At 61.4% G+C, this 13,504-nt stretch overlaps 1 protein-coding gene across 2 annotated transcripts; it reads left to right on the forward strand.

Annotated features, from left to right (window-relative positions):
- The first annotated feature begins 484 nt into the window (after positions 1-484).
- ITM2C (integral membrane protein 2C) lies at positions 485-13,504 on the forward strand. 2 transcript variants are annotated; one of them, XM_057551587.1, is made up of 6 exons: positions 485-738; positions 8,357-8,497; positions 10,549-10,737; positions 11,452-11,562; positions 12,122-12,272; positions 12,793-13,504. In XM_057551587.1, exons 1-6 carry the CDS (start codon positions 610-612, stop codon positions 12,882-12,884), a joined length of 813 nt encoding a protein of 270 aa, XP_057407570.1. In that variant the 5' UTR covers positions 485-609; the 3' UTR covers positions 12,885-13,504. The 2 variants fall into 2 exon arrangements, with proteins under 2 accessions (XP_057407570.1, XP_057407571.1); XM_057551588.1 differs by lacking the exon at positions 8,357-8,497.

Genomic DNA, 13,504 nt, shown 5'->3' on the forward strand with positions numbered 1-13,504 from the left:
GGCAAGCAGTTGGGCACCTGGCCCTGAAGCCTCCTGCCAGGGCCCAGGACGCGTCGGAAAAGGAAGTGGGAGGAGGGAGCTGTGTGAGCAGGTTCAGTGGGGACTCCAGCATTTCCAAAGAGGAGGGTATGAAGTGGGATAGAGGGCACCGGGAACTTGTCTAGAAGATGCATTTGCCTGGCAAACACGGTTTTAACAAAAACTGTATGTTCTGGAGATGCTGGTCTTGGAGAGGCAGCTGGAAGGGATAAAGCAGCGATGGGGACTGAGTCCATGCCTGATTGGATGGATGGATGCGATGGATGGATGGAGTGAGTGAGTGAGTGGTTAAGGGAACTTTAGACTTCCCCAGGACGGAGCAGCGCGCCCGGCAGGGGTCACTGCGAGCCCCGCTGGCGGGAAGGGGGCGCAGGTGCGCAGGACGCCAAGGCCCTCCCTTGGGGGGGCGGGGGCGGGGCGGGCTGGGGGTGGGGTTAGAGAAAAGGACCCAACGCGATCTAAACTTCCGGTGCCTGCGGAGAGCCGAGCGGCTGCGGTACAGATAGAGGCTGCACAGAGAGCGGCTGCACGGCCGGAGGCTGCAGGGCGGACGCGCGGCCCGGCGCAGCCATGGTGAAGATCAGCTTCCAGCCCGCGGTGGCCGGTATCAAGGGCGACAAGGCCGACAAGGCCGACAAGGCTTCGGCCTCGGCCCCGGCGCCCTCCCCAGCCGCTGAGATCCTGCTGACGCCGGCTCGGGTGAGAGGGACCGGGGGTCTCAGGCAGGGGGCGGGGTGTCAAAGCGCGCCTTGCCGGCTCCGGCGACTACCCGAGGCGCATCGGGACCCCGGAGCCTCGAGCGGAGCGGGGGTGGGATTCCGGAATGGGTCAGCCATCCCAAAGTGGGGAGGGGCCTTGGGTCCTGGCCTTCAGCGGCAGCCGAAAGCATAAGTCTGAAAAATGGGAAGGGGTCCGAGTCGCTGGTCCCAGGTGAGGAAGCGCTCAAGGTCTCTTCCAAAAGTGGACCGAGCCCTAGGCGCCTGGCCCCAGAATAGGGGAGGGAGCTGGTCCGGAGAGGTTCGAGGAATGTCGGTGGGGGTATGTGTGTCTGGTTCCAATCATGGAGGAGGGGCCGCGGGTCGAGTCCCCAGGTGGGGGATGGGAGGAGGGTTGTACATTGTTTCCCCAAAGTAGGGCGGTGGGTTGTGATTGGTGGGGAATGGGGAGAGGGGGTCTGGTGCCAACGAAGGGGGCGGGACTATTGATTGCGTCCCAAACGGGGGACTGCTGGGGGCAAGGGATGTGCTGTTAGTCTGCACCTGAATTGGTGGACCAGAAAGTGATGATACGTGAAATGGAGATAAACCAGAATCCGCCTGGCCGCACGTCCGGGATTCGAGATTCGGGGTTACGAGGCTGGGTGCCCTGATCCCACCGCCCCCCCCTGCCGCCTGGGCCTTCCTGCCCTCTTCCTTCCCCTCCCGGCTCCCTCGCGCACTGGGCTACCCCCTCCACCCCGCGGTGCCCTGGTGCCCTCTAGCACCCAGGCTGCGCTTTGTGGAGGCGGGCCTCGGTGCACCCCGCCCCCTCCAGGGGCCTCCCCTCCTCCCCTTTCCCTCCGGCCTGGGGGAGAGGAGGCATTTCCGCCGTGGAAAACTGTCTGAGTTGCGTGGAGTCCGACCGGAGGAGGACCCAGAGGGGGCAGGACGCGTGGCGGGCAAGGAGGGGAGGGAGAGAGAGCTGGTCCAGCCTGGCTCTGTGGTGCCTCGGTAGAGGCGTCTACGCTGCTTCCACGCGGCCGTCGCTCCTGGCGTTCCTGGGGCGCGCCAAGCTCCCGTCCCCCCCCCCTCCCCCTTCCCGTTGCTGGCTTATGGGAAGTCTTCCTCAGCGCCAAGGCCCCTCCCCAAGTTGATGGCTCAAACTAAACCTTGCTTGGGGGTATGGGAGGGTGGGTGCTTCAGGATGACCTGTGCCCTGGAAGAGAGGACACAGGAGAGGGTCCTCAGAGGTGGGTGTTATAGCCAGAGCAAAGATACCTAAGTGGGGAGTTCCAGGAAGAGCCTTGGCACGCTCCCCTGCCCTGGTGTGGTCGCTGCAGCATCAGTGACCCCCGGGGCTGGGTTTGCGTGGGGAGGGGGGTGCTCTGCAGCCCCCACCAGAGCAGCTCCATCTTCTTCTGATGCTTAGATGGGGGGGACACTTCATAGTTGACGGCATGGCCTGCAGCTTTAAAAGTTTGCAGGGGGCCCTTTAAACCTCCTTCCTCCCTTCCACTTAGCCCCTGGAGGGTGCAGGGCTGGGGGCCCAAGGCAGCACACTCACCCCTGTCTTCTCCCAGCTGCTACTCCCAGGGCCGGGCACCCAGATGAGGCCTGGAAAACTGGACCCTGCCTCCAAAAGCTGTAGGATTCGGGCAGGAGGGAGGACCAGCCAGGCAGTGGAAGGATGGATTTCAAACTCCATCCGAAGGTCTGCCGAATTTCACAGGAGTCGCACATTCTCTGGCAGCAGCCTGCTGATGGTGTCAGGCGGGATGGCAGATGCCAGCATCGCCTTGGCAGTAACTGACATCCAGCTTCTGGCTCCAAAGTCAAGCGTCCTCTCTTCCCCCTCATCCAGCATGAAATGGAAATATCAGCATTTTCCCTGTGCTGTTTTCAATGGCTTCGAGCCTGCTGAGTGTGCCTCCCCCCCAGACCTTGTTAGTTGGGTAGGGTCCCCTGGCTCTCTTAATTGGCAAGGGGGAGCGATGGGGCCCCAGGAGGAGGATTAAAATCCCAGCCCCTTTAGGACAGATCTGCTTATTAGTAAACTTTCACAGCTCACTGGCCCTCAGGGGATCAGGGGAGGCTTTTGGGTGTCGCATGTTGGCTCTGCCAGTCGCCTGGTGGAATCTGAGCCTTGGGAAGAGAGTTCACTTCTGTGAGCCTCTTGTGGCCTCGCCTGGCCAGTGGGTACGTTTCCCCCACATCCAGTGCCCGACGTAGAACAAGCACCCCCATTCTTGCCTCCTACCTCGCCCAGTAAGCTCGGCAGGCGCCCGGCATTCACAGTAGCCCAGGACAGCATCAGCCCGGGGCAGGCAGACTGGGAGGCCCCAGGAGCTGCTTCATCAACACAGGGCATTTGGGTTTGTCCCGTGCTGATGGGCCTGCCACAGGAAAGCTTATCAGAAGGTCTGTTCTGGCTGGGGGTGACCCTGGAACCCTCCTTGGTTACTGAACTGGACTCGAAAATAAGATTTAAAGCCCTGGAAGGACCACTCGATGAACAGATGAGTTCACGAGTGCCTTTCATCAATGACCCACCCCCTAGCTGTCCTAATAAAATTTCAACCTGTGTGCAGGCCCCAGGGGCCAGGGTAGGGCGGCAGGAGCACTCTCACACTGGGCCTCCCCCTGCTTCTGAGTGAAAACTGAAACAAGGAGGATTTTGTCCCCAGACGTGCCGCTGGAAGGAAGTGCCTCGGTGGGCCAGGAAGGGATGGGTGTGAGGGCCCAGCTGCGCCTCCAGCTGCCCACCCTCCCCACGTGGTGCTTGCCTCCCGGATGATGCTGCGCTGATGGGCAGCTGGCAGCAAGCCAGCCTGGAAAGTGGGCTGCACGGGAAGCACCCCCTCTTAGTACGCTCTGGCCGGGTCATTCTTCCCCTTTGGAGGCCCCCTGGCCTGCCCTGGGCCTCTCAGCCCAGTTCCCCTCTCCCCACCATCTGCCTGTGTCTTTGCTCCCCCATGTGTGCGCACGCCAGCACACACACACACACACACACACACACACACAGCCAGGTGTGGGCATGTAGAGACTCGTGAACAGTCGGGCCTGGGGGCCTGCAAGAGGAGAGAAACGTGTTCAGTACAGTCGTCTCAGCGCTGTAATTTTCTCCTTGGCTTTTGCCTTTGATTAATGGCCCCTGTGTCACCCCCTCCCCCAGCCCGCATACCTGGGGATCAGATTTCACTTTCCTCCTCCTGGCCTCAGGTCCTCGGCAGGAGGGAGCTGAGTTTCCTGGAGTGGTTGGGGGAGGGCCCTGCCCCAGTGCCCCATCCCCACCAGCCCTGCGGCCTGGGCCAAGAGGACCTTGGTGAGTGGGCAGTCCTGCCCTTTGCCCGCCTGCCCTGGGCCTTCCCTGAGGGGCTGTGGCGTCTGGACTTGTGCCACAGTGGCTTTTCTGCTTTCTCTCTCATTTCCCTCTCTTCTCTGTTCTCCCCGCGGCCCATCCTTGCATGTTTCAAGGCTGTCAGCAGATTGCCACAGAGGATGAGTTTCTCTTCCCATAAAAAAACTGTTTATGGTAAGAGCAGCGCGGCGCAGGCCCTGCAGTGCCTCTGAGCTGTGTCTCCCCCAGGAGAGCCCTTCCAGCCGCAGCTCTGCTTCTCGTCCTCCCCAGCCTTTGTTCTCTGGGGTCTCACCTTGACTGTCAGGAACAGAACAGAAGAGGGAATCTGCCTGGCCCAGCCAAGCCGCGCAGAGCAGAGCGCTGTGGAGAGTGTCTCGGGGTCCACGCCCTTCCTCCTCACACGGCCTGCACCGTGGGCACCAGTGGGTCACAGGCAGGAGTGGGTGTCCCTGATGGCAGGTTCACGATGCCTTGTCCGCATTTACCCAGCTGACGTCTGTACGTCTGAGCGCAGCTCTGCGTGCTCGGTGGGCAGAGGCCCAGCCCCCTGACCCCTGCTAGGCTTGTCTGTCTGTCTCGCTCTCTGGTGCCCTTGCCTTTGTGGTCTGCAGCCTGGGAAAGGAAGATGCTGAGGAGGGGGCACTGGCGCTGGGGAGGTGAGGCGAGACCCGCCCCCAGCCGCCCGCCCGGTCCTGCTGTGCCTGCATTTCTGGCTCCCTGCTAGCCTCTTCCGAGCAGCCTGCAACTGTAGTTAATCTGCTTGCAGTTAATTTCGACATCGTTACCGAGGGAAGGTAGCTGGGGAGCTCTGTCCGTGAGCCCTGCGGGTCTTCTGAGCTAATGCTTAAGTTGGCTGAGTTCCCCCTGACTCTTCGGGCCCTGGCTTCGCCTAATCATTTAAGGAGCTCCACCGCAGGCTCCGTGAAACAGGCAGGCCGAGGCCTGGGCCCCTCTCGGGTCCCTGGACATGTGGCCCACGTGCCCCACACGAGTGCACAGCGAGGCCTGTGGCTCAGGAAGCCCAGTTGCCATGGAAACAGTATTTTTCTACTTTCTGGAAGCCCCCCAGGATCCTAAGGGGTGAGGCCCCAGGTTCCAGCCCAGGCTGCCTACAGGCTCCCCAGAGGCCTCTGAGGGCTGACCTTTCAAGCACTGACAACGAGGGCAGGATTCAGGGGCCTCCCGCCCACGTGGGGCTTTACGTCCCAGTCCCAGTGCCTCTGTCTCGAAGCCGGGACACCAGCAGCCTCTGGGCCTGCTTTCCCTTCCGTCCCCCCTGCTCAGCCATGATGCTTCTGGGGGTTTGGCCTCCGCATGCCAGGCAGAGGGATGTCGGGTAGGGAGGGGAGCAGGGCCTGAGCCGTGGGTGTGCCCTAGAGGTGTCAGTAGGAGCAGGATAGGAAGCCACTGTCCACTGCTCTGGGAAAGGGGGGCATCCCCAGCCTTCACAGGGACCCCCACAGAGGCGTGTGAGGACACAGGGTGGCATCCAGGGGTCCCGGCTGGAGACTGTCCTCAGCCACGTTAGCCTTGCCTCATTTTCCTCTGGAGCCGCTCCTCACTCACCGTCCTCCCTGACCTCCTCCTCCCCACCTGGGGCAGCCTGGCCCCCCTGCCCGGCCCCTCCCCCAGGCACATAGAAACACCTGACCCAGCCGGGAGCAGAAAGGCAGCTATAAAACTGGTAGGCCTCTCCTTGTCTGTGAGCTTCAATTGTGGAGCTGGCCCTCAGGCTCTTGCTTTGTAGCCCATTGACTTTTTTTTGTTTTCTGGTTTTTTCAAAAGCGATTCTCATAAGCTTGCTTTTGCTTCTCTGGTTTTCCCGAACGAACAAACGCAGGAGCAAAGCATGGCCACTGTGCAGCCTCGACAGCTGGCTGGTGGTGGCCCTCAAAAAAAAAAAAGGAGAGCTTTAGCTGATAAAGATCTGCTATTTTTATCTAACACTTTATCCTTTACAAAGGGCTTTCAGGGTCTCTGTCTCCTTTAATCCCAACAAAACCGTGTCAGGAAGAGTCTGCTCACATTTCACAGGAGGACCAGCAGAGGGTTGGAGGGTCAGCAGGCTGGGATGCTCCCACGCGCGGATCGCAGCCGCTGCTGGGGGCCTCCGGGTCCCTGCAGCCCCACTGGTCTCGCTGAATACAAATGTTGTGCCCCCAGGGCAGGATTCCCAGTGGGTGTGGCGCCTGGCCTTTCTTCTGCGTCACCCACCTTTCCTTAGGACCCACTGAGGATGGCTGGAGCCCCTGGGTGGCTTGTTCCTGCGAGACGCTGGCAGAGCTTGGTCATCGGGTCGCCCCGTCCTGGGCTGATCCCGGGAGCCCGTTGGAAAGTCAAAACGCTTGCAGTCTCCCACCCCTCCCACTGGCAGCTGTCCCTGGAGGCCCTGTGGGCAGTGGCCACCCAAGTGTGCCAGTGACCTTGGTTATTGCCCCCAGAGAGCCCCAGCATGCCGAGGAGATGCCAGCCAGTGGGGTGGTCTCACCAGGTGCTTCTCTGGTTTCGATCGCAGCACCCCTGCAGCGGGGCCAGGGTGGGGAGAGGCCCCAGGCCTGCAGATGGCCCAGCCTGTGAGGGGGTATGGGATGGGCCGGCTCACCTCTCCATCCTGTGTCTCCATCCCATGGTGCTGGAGGCTGCGGGCCACTGGCCTGGTGATACATGTGCCTCGTGATGGGGGGGTGTGTCTTTCAGGCATTTTCTGCCCTTTTCCTGCGGGAAGGGTGTGGGGAGAGAGGAGGGCCCCAAGCAGGGAGGCGTCACCCACTCTGACAGCATGCGCCTCTGCTCCCTGAGGCCCAGGTCCCACGCCCCCACGTGCCCCAAGCATAGCAGGCTCTGCACCCCACCCCTACCAGCCTGGGCCCCCTGTGTGCCCTGAGAATAAAGGCCTGTCCTGGGTAACTTGGACCTGAACCATGTCCCCACTGCCCGACCTCCTGCTAAGCAGGATGAAGGAAGAGAGGAAGCAGGCACAGAGGGCTAAGCAGACGGTTAGCGGCGGAGCCGGAGTGAGAAGGTCCAGGGTCCCCGCCTGCCCCCCACCTCTGCCACAGCTCCTTGAGGTTGGCGGGGGCACTGGCCTCTACCCTCACCCGGCTGCATCCGGACACCGTGGAGGAGGGACTGAATGATGGATCCCAGAGGCAGAGCCAGGCCTGGGGCTTTTGCAACATCTCCAGTGTGAAGGAGGCCCGGGTTAGGGCAGGGGTGCCGGCGAGGAAGGGCATAAAGACAAGCGACGGCCGAGGTCACACAGCTGGGAAGAGCCTGAGTCAGGAGATTCTCAGTCCAGTGCTCCAGGGAAAGCGGGGCTGCTGAGTTTTACACACACCTCCATCCTCTGGCCCAGACGTGTGTGGACTGGAGTTGGGTCAGCTTGGCTTGCTGCTTCTTGGCAGTCCTGCAGCTGCCGTCCCGAACCTGAGCCTGGCTCCCCAGAGAGGATTTTTCCAGGAACCTCCTGCCCTGGCCTCCCTGCCGGCAGCCACGTTTCCCTCCTGGCAGAGGCTTCTGGAAGCCTCCAGACTTCACCCTGCGGGCCCTGCTCCTGACAGCCTGCTCGACACCAGTGCCCGTGTGATGCCATCGCCGCCCTGGCAGGCTGACCTTTGCCCAGGGCTGCCGGCAGGCGCGAGCTCGCGTGCGCAGACCCTGTGGGCCTCCCAGGGCCCTGTCCCCACTGGTCAGCCATCGTTTCCCGCCGCAGCTTCCGCGGAAGAGCCCAGCAGGCTCCCCACCCCCGCTGTCCCCATTCCGGTCCCTCTGGGCACTCCAGCTTTCAGGTGCATCTTGTCACTTCCTACCTCAAAAGCCTTCCTTGGTCCCCACTGCCCAGAGCAGCGGCTCCCGCCCGCCCAGTGACTCCAGCTCCTACAGGTTCCTGGGCCTGGCTCAGTCACCAAGGCCATGTCTGTGCCTCCCCCCTCTCTACGTTCGAAAGAATCTACTGTGGTCACAAGTGGCATAACGAAGGGGACTAATGGCGTGGGTGATTCAAAACATGCTTGCTTAGTCCCCGTGGGTCCAAGGTGGGGCTCTGTTTCTCTTTAGATGGGAACAGCCGGGGGTCCTGGTAATGCTTTCCTTTCCTTCCAGAGACAATGCTCTGTGTGTCCTGAGCGTTGTCCCCCCCCCTCCCTTTGCTCCAAGGCTCCTTCCCAGCCAGCAGCGTGAGGTCTCACTTCCGGAAAGGGGTGGCAGGCATTCCCAGGGGTGCGGGACCACCACGGGGCTGACCCTGCACTGCTGTCCCCAGGAGGAGCGGCCCCCCTACCACCGCTACAAGAAGGGGAGCTCTGTGGGCGGCTTGTGCTACCTGTCGATGGGCATGGTCGTGCTGCTCATGGGCCTCGTGTTCGCCTCTGTCTACATCTACAGATACTTCTTCCTCGCTCAGGTGAGGCGGGGCGGAGGGAGGCGGGGCCTTGGAGAAAGAGTGGCATTTTAGAGAGGGAAGGGTGAGCGTTTGCGGTGGGTGGGAGCTGGCAGGAGCGGGCACTGTAAACGGCGGAGGGCCAGGTGCTTGGGGCTGTGAGGAGAGGGCAGCAGGAAGCCCTGGACATGACCCCTAGGTGGGAGGGGTGCCCAGGCAAGCCCAGAAGACCTGCATCCTTCTCCTCCCTGGTCTTGGTCCAGGAGACAGGACCAGGTCCCCGTCCTCTGACTGACTGCCACGGGCTCCGGAGGAGTGTCCTTGCCTATCTCTTTGGTTGCATCTGAGGCTGACAGGGAGCTCTCCCAGGAGCACAGTCGGTGATGGGGGAGCCGGGATCGGAATCTGGGCTGTGAGGCCCACAGCCCCTTCCCACAGCGTCACCCCAGGGCATTAGCACCAGAAACTCAGGTGCAACAGAAATTGGAACTCTGCAGTCCCTTCAGAGCCCAGCCCCTGTGCCCATGGGTCTTGCTCTAAGGACTTACATTCCACGTGTGGACATTTGGGCTATAAACCGTGAAGGGTGGAGGGTGGCTTATAGACGGTCACCTCCACCTACGATCACACCCTGGTTATCTGCTCACACAACCAATCTGTGCACGAAGCTGGGCCAAAGAACTGGTCGTGGTCACAGCAACCTTGCGATCAGCCCAGGCCTGGGGAGGGAGGCAGGGCCACCAAGCTCTCAGAACTGAAAGTAGTTAAATGAAAGGTTGCCTAATAGAATAACCATAAACATAACGAATGGGGAATCTCGGTGACAAAAAGGTTGGGAATTGCCAGTCATTTATGACCCAAGTGACCTCTTCCCACCCTCAAGCACTGGGCTTTGACTTTGTTGTCATCCAGTTTTTCTACGGTGGAAATGACTGAAGAGTTTGCAGTCCATGTGATCTTACCCTGGAAACCTCAGCTGCCCTCCGTCCATGGCCTGCTTCCCCACCTGTTCCTGGTTCTCACTTTCTGGGGACTTTTCATGTTGCGGCTGTGGCCCTGCCCTGGACCTCCCCTCTGATCTCAGCCCCCCTCATGCCCTCTTGGGGTTCCTCACCCCACCCCAATTCCCAGGGAGTAGGGGAACCTCAGAGCAACCTCTGGGTCTACGCCCTGGAACAGTATGATTCATGTGTGATGATTCATCCTTCTGGGACAGCTTACACTAAAACAGAGAAAAGGGTGTCTGCCCATCATGGGCCGGACCTGGAGGAGGCCCTGGAGAAGCAGGAGGGGCCCGCGGTCCACCGGTCAGTCACGTAGCCTCAGTCACGCCAGGCTGCCTCCCTTCCCTTACTGATGGAGTGATTAGGCGTGCCCCTCAGATAGGGGACACCGTGTTTGTGTAGGTTTCTCAGGAAGCACAGGATCCAGGGAAGGTGGTGGGTCCTTGCTTGAGGTTGGACACGGTGCCACCAGAATCTGATAACAGGGCTGCCTCTCAGCTCCTACCCCTTCCTCCCGTGCCCTCCAAGGTCTGCAGGGCCTCGCAAAGGGGGCAAGAAGGGCGGGCGAGCACCCCTTGGTGGTGGCGGAGGGTGGCACCCTGCAGGGCCCAGCCTGTCCAATCCAGAGTCCCCCTGTTTGCCCCTGAGGACACCCCTCTGACCCCAGGCTCTTTCTCAGGTGTCTGTCCCCCACTGGTCTGCCCCATTTCCCAGCCATAGACTCATGGACTCGGAGGCCAGAAGGGGCCTGAGGGGTCACCTTGTTTTACAGATGGGGAAACTGAGGCCCAGAAAGGTCATCCTCCTAGGAACTGGCAGACCCGGCTCACCCTCCCTGACTCCCCATGTTTCTTAGTTTCTCCATCTGTGAAATGGGTGTCACAGACCCATCCTCCCTGCCTCCCCAGGCCTTCAGAGCCGGGAGTGGTTCGGCAGGCAGCAGTGGTCTCACGGAGGGCGCTGTGTGACCGGACTCTCTCTCTCTCTCTCTCTCTCTCTCTCTCTCTCCCCCCACCCCCTCTCTCTCTCCCTCCCTCCCTCCCCCCCCCCCCCCCCCCCCGCCTTGCTCAGCTGGCCCGAGACAACTTCTTCCACTGTGGCGTCCTCTACGAGGACTCCCTGTCCTCCCAGGTCCGCACTCGCATGGAGCTGGAGGAGGACGTAAAGATCTACCTCGAGGAGAACTACGAGCGCATCAACGTGCCGGTGCCCCAGTTTGGGGGCGGTGACCCCGCAGACATCATCCACGACTTCCAGCGGGTGAGGCGACTTCCCGCGGGTGAGGCCGGGCAGGGACCGGGGCGGGGGCGGCGAGGGGGGCGCCACAAGGAGGAACAGGTGTGAAAGGAGAATGCCCACGCCCCTTGTACAAACTTGGAGTACATACCGTGTCATATAAACCATGGAGTAGATATCTATGGTTTAGGTCAATCAGGGATTTAAAGAGACCGCTTTTATCATATACGTCATGCGGTTGTCACTGAATGTGAACTAGTCATGGTTGATTTTCTCCTTGGCCACCTGACAGCTGCTGGCTGTAACGGGCGAGGCCAGTGTTCCTTTTTACTGAGCTATTTCCGTGTTGACATCTTACCGAGATGCAGCACAGGGCGCTGGGAGGAGCATCTCTCGCTGGGGGTCCAGGCTGTCCATAGGGGTGGCGGGACCTCCCAGCTTTGGTGAGATGCACAGGTGGGACGTTGCCCTGAAATTCGAACCTCAGCTATATACCCCCAAGAAGAATCCTTGTCACGACCGAAGCACTTAATAGTGTTTTCATCTAGAGAGTGGAACCTGCTACAAACACAGGCTAGGAGAGGAGCGGGAGAAGGGGGCCCCGGGGGCCCCGCCCCGGTGCTGAGGAATCTGGGTGCGTCACGGGCGCGGTGGGCGCGGTGGGGTTCGGCCTCGTACAGCCCGCCGGGGCCAGTCCCTCGCCTGCGGAGACTGACGCGGCCCCCTCTTCCTGTTCAGGGTCTCACTGCCTATCACGACATCTCCCTGGACAAGTGCTATGTCATTGAGCTCAACACCACCATCGTGCTGCCCCCTCGCAACTTCTGGGAGCTCCTCATGAACGTGAAGGTGAGCGGGGCCCCGGCAGCATCTTGTCCCTCCCTTGCCCCTCCTCCATGAGACAAGGGAAGGATGGGGGGCCTGGCGTTGCTGTCAGCTGGGCCCAGCACCCCAGGTTGGTCCCCCCGCCTCCAGCTCCCTTCTCCCACATTCAGAGTCAACACCTCTCCTTTCTGCCCCCCCCAGCCTCCCCCTTCTGCCTCCCTCACTTGAGAAGAACCCCAAGACCAGCTTCCTTAGTGTTCATGGCCATGCCCCACGTCGCCCCGTGTCAGCAGTGCAGGGAGGAGATGGGGACCCTGCCCCCGAGGGGCGCTCCCCCTAGGGTGGGAGACCAGACTCGCACACACGTGACTCACGGCAGTGCAGGTGCAGGTGCAGGAAGTGCCTGGGGACGTCAGAAAGGCGCGCCGTGCGGCCTCTGGATGAGGGGGTGGGCGTGTTGGATGGGCACTGCAGGCGCTGGGGGCTCAAGTGCAGAAGGAGGGAAGCGAGGGCAGTGGGCAGTCGGGGACCGAGAGCGGCGAGCCCTGGTACTGACCCAGTGTTGGGGCCGCTCCCTTTGCAGAGGGGGACCTACCTCCCGCAGACATACATCATCCAGGAGGAGATGGTGGTCACGGAGCACGTCAGTGACAAGGAGGCCCTGGGCTCCTTCATCTACCACCTGTGCAGCGGGAAGGACACCTACCGGCTGCGGCGCAGGGCCACCCGGAGGCGTGAGTGGCTGACTCCACCCACCTTGGCCCCTGCCCTGAGCTCCAAACCACGGCCACCCTCTGGCAGTGCCTGGCCAAGTAGCTGGAGACCAGCTGTCAGAGAGCTCAGACTGTAGCAGCAGTAATAACAGCTAATGAGCACTTACTCTGTGCCAGGCACTGCTTTACACTCTTTACGTCCTCCTAAGAGAGTGTAAGTTATCATCGTCCTCATCCTTGTCATCATTATTCTTGCCGCCCCTTTTAAAGATGAGGAAACGAAGGCACAGAGAGGTTAAGAAACACCCCTGAGGTCACACAGCAAGAAGGTGGCAGAGCTGGGAGGTCTGACTCCAGCTTTCGAGCTCATGCCGCTTTACTGCGCTGCCTCTGGGTGAAGCTGGGTTTCGCTTCCTGGGCCTCCTCCTCCCCGGCCCGGGTCCTGAGGCCCTGCTCAGGCTCTGAGGCTGGTGGCCTTTGTGGCCCAGCCAGTTCTAGGCCAGCACACAGGCCTCACTGGGATTTCTCTGTTCTCTCCCAGGGATCAACAAGCGAGGGGCCAAGAACTGCAACGCCATCCGCCACTTCGAGAACACCTTCGTGGTGGAGACGCTCATCTGCGGGGTGGCGTGAAGCCCCGCCCCTCCCTCCAGGCCCCGCCCCTGCCCTCTTCCATTTTCTCTTCTGGCCACTCTGGCCCTTCCCCTCGCTTAGCTTGTACTTTGGACGCCTTTCCATAGATGTGACGTGTCTTCCCGTTTCTCTCCAGCCCTGCCCGCCTCCCTGTACCAGAGCTGTAACCTCTCAAGGCCTCACCCTCTGCTGCCCTCTTGGGTCTGGGGGATGGAGGGGGCGCCCCAAGATGGTTTCTGTGACCACCATCTTGAGGTCAGGTCCCCGGGGGCCTGGCCCACAGTTGCAGTGGCAGCCCAAGGGGGAGGACTGGAGGGAAGGGCCAGGCATGCTGGGGCTCTGGCGAGGGGCGGGCTGGGGGCAGGGGGGTGGAGGGGGGTTCAGGAACGTCTGCACAGCTGGGACAGGCCTGAGAGGCGTTTTCCGTGCACAGCACACTTCCTCCCCTGTCCTGACTCCCGGGCCTGAGCTGAGGCTGGAGGGAACGTACCCAGAGGTGGACCCGCCCAGAGCACAAGGGAAGGTGGCTGTCCTGGGGGTCTCCCCAGGACTCCTGTCAGTGCCTTCAGCCCACCAGTGGGAGCCTGGAGTTTGGGGGGTGGGATGAATCCGTCAAGCAC

The sequence above is a fragment of the Balaenoptera acutorostrata genome, chromosome 8 (assembly GCF_949987535.1).
Source record: "Balaenoptera acutorostrata chromosome 8, mBalAcu1.1, whole genome shotgun sequence".
NCBI classification, from domain to species: domain Eukaryota; kingdom Metazoa; phylum Chordata; class Mammalia; order Artiodactyla; family Balaenopteridae; genus Balaenoptera; species Balaenoptera acutorostrata.